Source organism: Teleopsis dalmanni, chromosome 1 (assembly GCF_002237135.1).
Source record: "Teleopsis dalmanni isolate 2A chromosome 1, ASM223713v2, whole genome shotgun sequence".
NCBI lineage: Eukaryota > Metazoa > Arthropoda > Insecta > Diptera > Diopsidae > Teleopsis > Teleopsis dalmanni.
In genome coordinates this window covers 46,091,471-46,104,650 of record NC_051846.1, presented here as the reverse complement: position 1 = coordinate 46,104,650, position 13,180 = coordinate 46,091,471, and the positions used below count along the sequence as shown (strand labels likewise).

The 13,180-nt window shown below is 29.5% G+C and overlaps 1 protein-coding gene across 1 annotated transcript; it reads left to right on the top strand.

Moving 5' to 3' along the window:
* The first annotated feature begins 2,966 nt into the window (after positions 1-2,966).
* On the top strand, positions 2,967-5,481 carry LOC119680597 (histone-lysine N-methyltransferase 2D). The gene is made up of 2 exons (XM_038093505.1): positions 2,967-2,981; positions 3,046-5,481. Exons 1-2 carry the CDS (start codon positions 2,967-2,969, stop codon positions 5,479-5,481), a joined length of 2,451 nt encoding a protein of 816 aa, XP_037949433.1.
* The last annotated feature ends 7,699 nt before the right edge of the window (positions 5,482-13,180 follow it).

The following is a 13,180-nucleotide window of genomic DNA, read 5'->3' as shown; positions in this document are numbered from 1 at the left end:
TGTATCGAGTATTAAATAATCATTGGATATTATGGACTCAACAAAGTGTTTCTACAGTTTATGTATCACTGCAGCACACTATTCCGTAAATGTTTCACAGTTTGTTCTTTATCTATAAAAGATAATATATCATATTTCAATTCTTGATCCATTAAATACAGTGAATGCCTAATATGTTTTTACCTATTTTGAGTTCGGAAATTGCAGTCTCTCAAAGTTGATTCTTTGGGAAAATTTACGTTATTGTAGAAATATCATTTTTGTCAAAATTATTTCATTCATATTTCGCATATAACATATTAAATCCTTTTTATACTGTAAACATATTTTTCATGACAGATTTTAACATCTATCATGCACTATTTTTTTTAATTGGTCAAATTTATCTATTGAACCAGAATGCATAAATTTGTGAAAGTTATTATTACTCATAAATAAAGAATAATTTTATGCGGTATTTTGTTGAAAAATTGAGTAGATAATTTGTTTTAAATTTCGGTTTTACGAAAACAATGGAAAATAGATAATAATTTCTTTTTTTTTATTTAATGGTGTTTGCGGCCCCTAATCTTGGCCGCTTAATATACCGGTGATTACTCACTCCCATACAATTATTTTTTTTTCTTGAACCAAAATATCATTCCCGAAACTTACAGAAAGTTTCTAGGTAACACAATGTTAATTGTTAGGTGGGTTTCCTATTGTAAACTAGAAAATTTTTATTAAAATGTTTTGTAAAAATAATCAAAAATAGTGGTATACATCCATGTATATATATTTATGACGTGCTTTACTTTAATATTGCAGTAACACTTCATTCACAGAAATACAAAAATCGATTGTTAGGAAATTTGATCCTTTTTTAATGCTTCCAGAAAAACCGGTGTTCAATCACAGGAGGGTAGGGGATTTAGAGTTGATTTTTTATAATGTTTATAATGTTTTATTATTTCTTTCAAGAACCTTCCTTTTTTGTGTATTATTTTAAAAACATAAAATATGAAGTGTTTTATTATATCAAGTTCTTTTGAAGGATTATTGGATCCATCATATAAGCATTTATATAGTATACCTATATAATTTATTTATTTTGTTGGACCAAGGAATAACCTTTTAATTTTGATTTTTAAAGTCAATTATGACGAAAGAAAACATGTTTCTTAATACAAACTATTGTTTTAATAGAGAGGTATTTTGAGCAGTAGTAAATCACAACACCAAATTTTTTATTATTATTTATTAATTAATTGTATTTTTGGCAGTCCATACAGCTGTTTCAAGTTGAGACTGCAAGTACCAAAGGTTGACCTTTGGTACTTTGGAATAACTTTTTAAGTTTAATGTATTTTAAAAGGAAACATTTTATACAATTATGTCTTATAATATATACGTACAAAAAAAATACTTTAATTTAGAATAAATAAATAAAAATTCAAGTTGACTTTTCTTTAGCCTTAAAGTAAGTGTTTGTTTCAGATGTGACTTCGTTATTGAAGTAAAATCTTCTTGCGTGGATTTCTTTCTGGAATAATTTTAAGATCTGCAAGAAGTCAGTATTTGCTGAAGGTGAAATCAGGCAAATACAGTAGACGTGGAATAAATTTCACTTGATACGTAGCATTTTTTTGGTAATCTGGTTCTTTCTTGTTTGTTTAAATAGATTTAACTTAATAAATAATTGCCAAATATCATTGAATTGTGACATACGTTATTTAAAGTCACAAAATGATAATTAAGGTCCTTTAGATTGGCTTACTTAATAATTCTTAATAATCCTACGGATTGTATCTGTGAAAACATGTACTAAAATTATACTGGTTATAAGTGATTCTTGATGGGTTGATTTCAGTTTATAACAAAAAGTACATTTACGTCTTAAAAAAGATAGATGATAATAATTAAGTTTACTGATCAGTGGTAATTGATAATGTTTAGTATACGTATATAAGCCTATAGCTATATAGGTATACATAACATATTTACCTTGTCATAAATTAACTCTGTAACGTGAGTGTGAAGAGTATTGTATTTAAATCTATTACTGAAATAAGTCGATATTTTCGTTTTGAATAAATTTTCAATGATATCAATTTACAAAGATCACAATATATCTACTATATATATTGATCATTGGTAGATTTGTTTGATTTGTCGTAAGCCAAGGAACTATATTAGCTCTGCGGGTTTGAAAAGTTTTTTGAAATTTAATTTTTGAAATTTTTCTCTATATTCTTTATATTAAGAAGTCTCTATATCAAGAAGTCTGCTGATGTTCTTTAGAAAATGAAGAATGCCGTTAATACGTGTACTTATTGCCACCAAAATATTTCGGTCCTTGAGGCTTCAAACCATTATCTAAAACTTAATCAAACTAGATATTACCAATATTTTAACGACATAAAACATCAATAGAGACCGATAATCGACGTCCAAACCATGACAAATGGTGGGACTTAACTAAGAATGTTGTAAGAGAGTTTGAAAATAACAGACAATAACTTAAGTGGTTTGAGTAATTAATGAACATAAACTTGGAACTTCTAGGTTGTTAGTTTTTTGTTGGAATCATATATGTTTAATAGCCAAGAATATATTTAAGTAAAGTTCAAAAATTTTGTGCAGCCTTCATAAGAAATTCATCTGCTGCTATCAAAATTTTATAATCCGTCAATATTGTTAGTACATCCTACTGTATCATAGAATATATAATTCAGGATATATTACTGTTTAACGTATAATTTTATTCTGCCTTAAGAGTTGTCTACTGACCTACATATTATAGACTAATATAACTAGTAAGATAATAAATATAGTAAGTTATCGTGGCATTTTGAAGCTGGCCTCTAACCTTTGCATATATAAAAGACAAATAAATTTACAATAAGTCAATATATACTTCAAGTATACTTTATTTTCTTTAACAAAACTTATCTCTTTTTATTATTGTTTGTATTTCTATTAGTAAAATGATTAGCAAATTAGTAAATTGATTAGTAAAATGAAAATGGTTTTCAAAAATGATTCGTTTTATGTATTTAATTGCAGATGTCTTTTATGATAGTCAAGGTCTCATCTACAGCAGAAGTTCACAATAACAAAACATCAACAATAAAATCAAGAAACGTTAAAAGTTATCGTCCTAAGTTCGTTAACATAACAACAAGCACAGAAGCGACACCGAGACGCCGCGATCATCGAAAGGAATTAATTACCACAGATTTCACACACGAAAAACTGCCAGCACTTAAGCTTATCCGAGCCAAAAAGCGAAGATTTTTACGAAAAATGCGTGCTAAAACACAACAGTTGCAGACATTGCCACCGTTATTGCACCAGCAACAGCCTCAGCTACAGCCCCAACAACAAGAGCAACAGTTGCAGCCGACACAGCAATATCAACAACAATATCAACAAGCAGAGCCCCAGCAACCACTACAACAGCAGCAAATAGAAGAGCCGCAAAAACAAATTCAACAACAAACACAGCATCAAACAACATTACAATCGCAACAACAATCAGAAGATTCACTAGAGGAATCACATGCAATTGTTGGTGAAAATAATTATTTATTAGAGCGTGGTAACAACAGTGCGCATGAGCAGTCCGCCGCTTATGGTACATGGCGCACGAAAGCGATACCAACGTCTCAATCACCAATTGAATTACTACCAACAGCAGTTCCAATTGTTGATTTAATTACTCCGGTAGCACTTTCAAACCAGAGCAACGAAATCAGACAAACATCTGCCAACAACGCTTATCAGCATCACTTCTATGAACGCCTACCAAAACGCATATCCACCATGTCACCTATTAAGAATGAATTGCATGATCAAATTCCACGGCCACCCCGCTTAACTTCACGTAATCCTTCACTATTGGTACGTAGACAATATTTAGCCACACCTACAACAACAACAACAGAAAATTCGTTGCTTAATGAAGCGGCACCTAAACCTTTTCATTTTCCACACAACGGTCCACAACCACAAGAATTTAAAAAGGCAACAGATTCTGAACGCAGCAGAATAAATAACATACAGGATATACTCCAGCAATTAAATTTAAATGGTGTGACTACCAAAGCACCGCAGTTGGTTATGATGCCTACAGGTTTACACATCGCCGGTTCTTTCAAAAATCTTAAATCAAGTGGGCTTATGAACTTCTTTCGCAATAAGCGCAATAAAAATAATATGCAGATTGCTTTTCCCATGTCAATACCTATGCACATGGTAGGTCCACCACATACACCTTTCCATAATCCATTATCGCAACCATATCAACGTATCTCCATGGATCAATTTTATCCATTTAAGCCACGATCACCACAAGATATTAATTTGTTGGCAATGCAGCAACAAATACAAACACAGCGTTCAAAGAGCAAGAAAAAGCAAAAGAAAATGCTCGCTCCTAGCAATTTATTGCTGCAACATAGCAATCAATTACCTTTTGCTGCAGATCCGTATATGCAATATCCACCGCAACTATTTGCCATCAATGGCGCACAGAAACCAAAGCGAGTACCTTTCAAAGTGAATCTTGACATATTTCCAGTATTGCCACCAACCAAAGACTACAACGTGAATCCTTACAATATGGATGAAGCAAAGCTAGTACCAACTACACGTCCATATACGGTTTTACGCAACCCATTCGTTGATTTGTATCCTTACCAGTCAGCTGCACCAAATGCTGTTGGTACACCCGTCTTTCCGCATATGAAACTTCCACCTGCACCAATCGCACAGGCCAGCAATATGCAAATTAGTTTTCCAGATCAGTATACAAAATATCCACCACCTCAACCGCAATTGCAGCTGCAACCACAACTTCAACCGCAATTTCAACCACAGCTTCAGCCACATTTGCAACCACAGCTACCACAACAGCATCATATAGTCTTTCCGGCTGCTAATCAACAAACACCGTTTATACCATCCGAACTAATACGTACACATCAAGCCAGCGCAACACAAGCACTTAACCAGATCAACCCCAGCAATGGTCAGTTAATGGTGCACCTCAATGTTTTCCCTAAGCAGAAACCTTCCACAAATCCTTTTTATAATTCCGCTGCAAATATTAATCGCAACACTAATTTGGATGATTGCGAAACCATTTATCCAATTGAACCACGCGATCAAGGTGTTAAGGATGATAAGGTCACATTCCCTGACGAAGCAGAAAAAGCAACAGCTCGTAGTGATAATGAGGATTTGCATGAACTTGTTGACTTCGAACATCCCATTGTCGCCGCTGATATGCCAGTTTACCCTTTTGCTCGTGCATTGGTCAGTAATAAATTGGATAGTTCAGCATCCTCACCACATTATGAGTTCATTGACGGGCCCAGCAATTACAACTTCAATATGAGCACAAATTTCGATCAGGCGGCAAATGAGGCTAAGACTGCCTCACTTTTCCGCTTACCCGTAGAGGATCTCATACAATTTCAAGTTGATGATGCTCTGTAGTTCGGTATTTTTTGTTATGTTTTAATTGTTTATGTTTTTAATATTTAGTGGTTTATGTATAAAATAGTATTTATTACATTATTTTAAATAATATAATTAAAAATATGTTTTCGGTTTTTTTATTGTTTAAATGCATAAAATCAACAATTGAGTAAGATCTGTGCTTTAGAAGTAGATAGTAAACTTTTGGGTTAATATTATAAGAACACTAATACAACGTTGCATAAATATTTTTTATCATCAAGTAAGGTGAAGATGTTCAAAAGATGCAGATAGTCCGCGTTGTTCTATGAGTAACATTCATTACTATTTATTAGTGGTTTAACTTTGTTTTCGAACTAAAATAAGAGTAACCACTAAAGAAATGAATGTTTGCAGTATAAACCGCGTCACTTAATGGTTACGAACTAATTAAAACTATTGATAAACTATTGATTTATTAGTTCTAAATCTAAAAGATATTTTCTTTAGTTAAATTGAGTTCAAAATGTGTTTATAAGAGAAAAATAGATTTATATTGCAAAAAATTATTAATTATCAGTAAGGAATTATTTAGCTATTCCTTTTAGCATAAAGTCTTCTTTATTTTATTTTCTAAACCGTTAAAACCCTTATCATCATTATAAATCTACTATATTCAAATAACATGTTTAAAAAATTCAATTTTTATATAACATTACTGTAATTAGATCGGTTTTATGATTAAGCATCAAAATCTGTGATTAGAGAGAAACTGTTGAATTTGTTTAAACTTTATCAATATGGCAATAATAAGCCTTCCTATGAAGAACGAACCTCATCCTCATCAATGTCTCTCCATCAATCATCAATCAAATTGTGTTCATATAATGGGTGGTTGGATAGAAGTGATTAAGTCACATTCCTATCATATGTTGAAAAAGAAAAATCCTTTAGTTGAGCAAATTTATTTTGGATAGTATTGAAATCTACGAAAGTCACTTCAAAACCTTGTCATTTTAGAGTAACTTTTGAGAGCATAAATGAAAAATATGATAATTGGATTAGTTTTTCATGTTGGAAAACAATTTTAAGTACACAAAAGTACAATACTCTTCAATTTACATATACACTTTTTAAGAAGAAATTAATTTCAGTTCGAAAGTCCTATAATAGATAATGTTCCCAGTATTTTTAGTTAAGAGCATTTGACATAATTTAGTCATTCATAGCACATGTTTAATGTGCAATTAGTCATTTTTACTAATCAAATTATAAAAAATTTATAAATATTTATTGTAATTTATATTTAAGAATTTTCCCATGAATTTCTTAAGTTTTCTTTGCAATACATTAAATCGTCTCCTCCTAAAATTATGTTACAATATTTGTACTGTTCGTTTGCAAAAACAGATGCTTTTACAACACATGTTATCAGCAATTCTGCTTTACACTTATTCTAAACAAAACATTTAAACGGATAACAGAAATGTGAATTAAAGTACATGGAAAACTGTTCCCAGTATTTATGTTATGGTAACAAAGCTTGAGTTGAAATGAGTACGTGTTTCTGAAAAAATTTATTTATGGTAAGATTTAAAAAATGAGAACAGTGATAAGACATCCATACAAATAGTTTAATTAATAAGATTTCAGCACTCTTGGCAAAAATTGTATGAAAGAAAATTAAAAATAAGGAAAAGTAAAATTAATATAAATAAATAAATAGGTTATTTATCTTATGATATTTTAATAGATTGTTTTATTTTGATTTTAAATAACATTAAGGTAGGTTCTTTTACGGGTTACTAAACTGCCAAGTCTTTGATGTAGCACTACTAAAGATTTTTCGTAAAATATTGTGTTTTCGCCTTTAACATTAATTTTTCATGAAAAGAAATTGGTAGATTGAATATTTGATTAATACTTATAAAACAGATTGAAAGACACTATTTACTTAATTATGTAATAACCCATTTTAGGATTTCGGCCTAGCGCCATTTTTAACTAGCGGCTGATTTTATAAGACCAACGCCGAACTATGTGCACAACCCAACGTAATAGTCGTAGGGATAGGAATCGGTGAACGCACTATGAGTTTATTAATTAGCAAGTAACTAGGTAACTATTTAGTGGCACTATATGGAGGCTGTACAACAGTTTGGATTAAAGACGACAGAGATTGTGATGGCATTTTCTTAGTTAAATGCAATGAGATAGGTTGCCATGTGTTCTCACTCCCAGGAGCTCGTCGGAACCTAACCGACTTATCTTTATAAAGTCTACAAATCTATCCGAAATGTAAATGATTGATTAATAATAAATCTTACACCCAGTTGACTTTAATATTTTTTTTTTTATAAATAAGTCATTCGGATTGTACATATGTTTCTGTGTTAAGTATAAAATTATTATTCTATATTAAGTAGAATACTATACTGTTAATATAGAATGTTAAGAATATATTCTATATTAATACTATATTAATAGAATAGAATATATAATAGAATCTATTAACTGTTTAAAGTCTGTTAGACTTTTTTTTAGATTATCTTCACTCTACTTTATCTCTTTCATTCAAATAATTGAATGTAATTCTAATAGAAAATGGATTAATAATGAAAATATATCTTCTATATTTAATTAGTATCCGGTAATATTTATTCATTTTTTAATTATTATTAATATCAACCAATTTCTGATTGAATAAAAATTTAACAAAATCGCTTACAGTATGGCAAATTAAGATTACTACATCTTGCACTATTATCGCAACAAGATGAGCCTTTGGGACATGAAAAAAAGCAATCACTGTCCAGAAAGAAATGAATTTACTTGTAAAGAGGAGTATATTGTAGACGGCACAGTTTCTATCTCTATCTGTTATCAGAAAATTCTAAATAAAACACATTTTAGCCTTTATTAATCTTATATATTTATAATGAATTTTCTATGATTATAATGCTTCTTCTTTCTTGGGTCTTATTAATATTAATAATGATTATATTATCTAGGCTACATAAGGAATTTCAAGCCATCTAAGGCAGTAATACATTAGCATAACCTATTGTATTTGTTATTTATTTTTATTTTATTGAAATAATTAAGTTAAATGAATTAATAAATTTAAAAAAAAATAATTAATGTAATAAAATTAATTAAAATACTAAACTCGTTTTTTTTTGCACGAAAACTCGAACGCATTAAACGTAATTGGATCTACTTGTGCCACTATTTTTTTAATCGTAAGTGGAGCGCAGTTGATTCCCTGCTGACACCATTTGGCCAAGAGCAGAAATTTAATCAAAACAAAACACACAACATAAACGCTGAAGCAACAAAAATGTAAACAAAACAAAATAAAAGCGGGAACCAGTATTTTTGCAAATGTGTTCGATCCACATTTGCAGCAGAGAAACTCACCATACATGAAGTGATCTCACCTGCACGATCTCAACAGGTAACTTCAAAAGCTGCAAGAATCTACAGAGTTGACATTTGGTGAGTTCGTTTCAAGTTGTGAAGACGTGTGGCGGTCGGATATCTTTTCGAAATGTTTTTTTATTAAAACAAAAAAAAATAATCTAAAGAAAAAATTATTTTGTGGAAGAATCGTTAACCGCAAGGTAAAGAGCGCCGGTCAAGCAAGATCAAGAAATTAGTGTGTGCAAAAAATAAAGATACAAATGTGAAAAAGATATAAAAATTCAAGAAATCCACTTTGTGGTTTTAGATCATAACAACAACAATTCCTATAATAAAATATTTATATATTATTTGAATATGTTGGTATGCTTTTAAAATGTAAATATGACGCATTGTGAAATTTTGTGCTTAAAAGAAAATAATGCAAATAATAGAAATTTGCTTATTGAGTGTCTTAATAAAAAATGGCCTAATAAAAAATGTTAATTTGATTAAATAATATGAAATGCCATTTGATGAAATACAACAACTAAGGAAATGAAACAGTGAATTACTTAATACAGAAATTTCATTAAAAAAATACTTCACTTTACGTGATTTCTACCCGTTGACTTAATCGGAAATGAAATTACAGAAGAAAAACAAAAATATTGAAAAATTGCATCGTTGTTTGTTGTGGTTGTTGTTGTTGTTGGCTGCTGTATGTGCCTATTGTTGACGTGACCGCAATTTGCAGTACTTTTCCTCAAACAAATTCGAAAAAGAAAACAGTTTTCTCCGCGAACATAAGAAGTACTGCAGCAGCAAAGTCGGCAGTAGCATAGAATGCATCTTACAGATGCACTCAGGTAACACAGCCCAAAGTATCTGGCAATTGTGTACCGAAATTTTTCATGTAAAGTAGAAACATTGCTTCAAGCTAAAATAATTTTAATAATTTTTAAATTATTTTTGATGTTTTGTTATATGTAAGCCAAAAGTACAAGATCAACGATCCAACCGGATTAGTCAGTTATCTTCTGATCGATTGTGAAAAGTTGAAACCTAGCTTACTTTTCGAATTAATTTAGTTTGTCTGGGTTGTGGGCTTGCAGGCATGACTTGGTATTTTCTAGCTTTTTCTTTAATATATTTTTTTTTGATTTACGAACGCAAGATCAACTTCAGGTTCACTTATTTACATTACCCAAAAACCTTTTTTCTTTCATTTTAATCTATTCTTCATTTATTTCGATACAAGACAAACTGGCTTTGTTTGCTTTTGGATCTGTAAAAACTTTTTCTGTTTAAATATTTTATTTAACGTGTTCAGTACAGCATCCAACTCATACACGAGTAGTAAATCCATCCCAGCCGTGTACAGATCCATCGATGCTGTTCACATCACAACTTTGCTTCTTGTCGCGTCGCAAATAAATTTTAACATTAGTAAGCGAATTTCCTCTGCGATTTCTGTCGTATTCTCCGTTGAGAGTTTATATCCGCGAGGCATATTTTATCTTATTTCTTTCCATTGGTTCTTTTCTAATTTATTTTCTTTTTTTGTTTTGTTTTTGTTGTAAAGAAGAAAGCATTTTTTGTAGCTTGTTGGTCTGCAAGTATGGAACTAAGCTGCTTATGAGTACCAGTTTTGCAAATCGCAGTGAAAAGAAACTTAAAACGAGTCTACGGTTTCTTATGAAGTCTGTAGTTGCCCCGTGGAAAAAGTTCTATAAAAAAATTTGATGGCGTGTTTGGTTCAGTAAAATTAGCAGCTAAGCTTTATTATTTGATTAATTAATGTTTAACGCATTAGCAGAAAATTATTGTTTTGCTTGTGATCAGAAAATAGCTATGTTATTAAAAACTCTGATTAATTTATCTTTAATATGTGAAATATTTGATAATATAAAATTAGATAAGTTTTTTTATATCACAATTATTGTTATTAAAATTTTAGTATAACTATTATTAATGTTTTCATAAAATAACGTCATGTTTATAATTAAAATCTTAGGAATCTATAAAAAAATTTTAAATTTTATGAGCAACAATAATCCTTCTGTTTTCGCGTAATACTTTTTTAGGTAGTAGGTACTTTTTTACGTACCTACTAGTACTATTTTTAGATAACTTGTTCAGTAATTATGCACACATATTTAATTCAATTACAATAGAATTACAATTCTAATTTTTCAATTACAATTTTATAAAATAAAATTCTTCCCATATCTTCAACTCTTTTAACAAATTAATTAACCCCCTTAAATCAATAAGTAAAAATCTCAAGTATTGCATTAAACATTCTGTTATTGTTTGCTAACGATTTCAAAAGAGAATGTGATTCATTTAAGTCCATTTCAACCCGACTCTCTTTTTCGGTAAAATCCGTAAAGATCTAAATTTTCAGCATAAGTTTAAAATGATAACGCTATAAATCTTAGAATTTTTGAAAGCGTTAAAATTTTGTTTTTTTTTAATTCAATTTTCTGTGCTTATTTTATTTCGTAAACAATCAGAGTAAAATTTTCTAGATTTGTATCTAAGTTCAAGCAAAAAGTATACTAAGATATATTTCCGTGCTCTTTTAGATCCATCTGGTAATTGTTACCGATAAAGCGATAACTTAAAAGGTGATAAGCTTATAAAGAATGGTGTCATAACTTTCTTCAGAGTTTTTGAACCTTTTCACTGGCTAACCACTCGTCAAATTGTATCGGACTTCAACTACAATATAACATACATATGTAGGTATATAGATTTCTTTGAGTATATCTACGACGAAGAAGCTATAAATGAGTTCATCTATTATCAAGATATTGGAAACAATTTTTAGGGAGGCAAATAGAAAAATAGTCCACGTAAATATTATTACAATTACAAATAGACTTTTTAATTATTATATGAGGAACCAACTAATACGTTTGTGTAAAAAATTGTTTTTCTTTACAGATAATAAAACAATGCAATCTTTACAAAAAATAATTGGTTTTGCTATAATTAAATGGTCAAAAATTTTGACGATAATGTAAAATAAGACGTTTTGCTGCAAATAAAAATTTTTTCGGTAATTGCAAGAACACCTATAACTTAGTCATTAAGAATGACTATGTCAAATGTGATAACAGATTAGATATAATTTTTTTAAAAACCGATTTATTTAATTTATGGGAAGATGTTTCTAGTAAGCCGATCGCCTACAGTTCTTTTGCAAGGCATAATGTCGAATTCTAAGTAATGAACTATGGATTGAGTCGATTTTCAAACTTTCTATAATGTTGTGTAGAAATTTATTGATAATACAACAGAATAAAATGATTTTATAACAAAATAGTGTAAAAAAATTTTTGATTCAACGGGACATGTAACCGATCCTTATAGAATTCTAATTTATTTTTGTGCTATATTTGTTAAATATTGAGGATGATACTGTTAAATAGTTTCTCAGTATTTAAAGGGCTACTTATGGGAGGTTCGGAAAATTTAATCTAAGCAAAGTTGGCATATCAAGTGGAAAAGGTATAATTAGAGTTTCTTTCTTTGAAGCATAACATATACATACCATATTGGAGTTTTGTGAAGTATATATTAGCATAGTCAAATTAATGCAGGGAATCACCATAAAGTAATTTTTATTACTTCGCTAGTCAGAATAAAATATTAATAATAATTATGTTCACTATTGCTTGCAGTAAGTATATATATGTTATCATAATAAACTATGATAGTTTTCGAAGTCCATTCAAAAGAAGACTTCTCTTAATGATAGTTTGAAAAAGTTTGTTTTTAAGTTCAATTTTAACAAGAATATATTAAATGTCTTAAGGTAATGTTATGTATAGATAAACAACATTCCAAATTTTAATTACATTTTAAAAGAAGTAATATTTGTTTATTGAATTTGTTAGATACAAAGAAATAACATACAAAAAAACAATTATATAAAAAAATAAAATAAAAAAACATATGTTAGATAAAAATAATAAAATTATTTATTATTAATATGCAATAGTCCAGTGATTTAATGGGAGTGTCAGTAAAGTATATGTTTTGTCCATTTTGTTGCATTCTACTTCATTGGCTTTAATCTGTAGTGATTAACTTCATCATAACTAAAAATACTTTTCAAGGTAAAATTAAAAAGTATAAAAACTTTTATGGAAATATATTTATCCAAAGTAGTGATAAAATATACGAAATGATGAAGTAATCATATAATTACAGTTATTGAAAGTCCACAAACGGAACTAACACAATTAAAAATTTTGAAAAAATAGTTATATTTTTTATAGCAAGAAGCATAAATATATAAATAGATAATTCCTGTTTTGTTTAT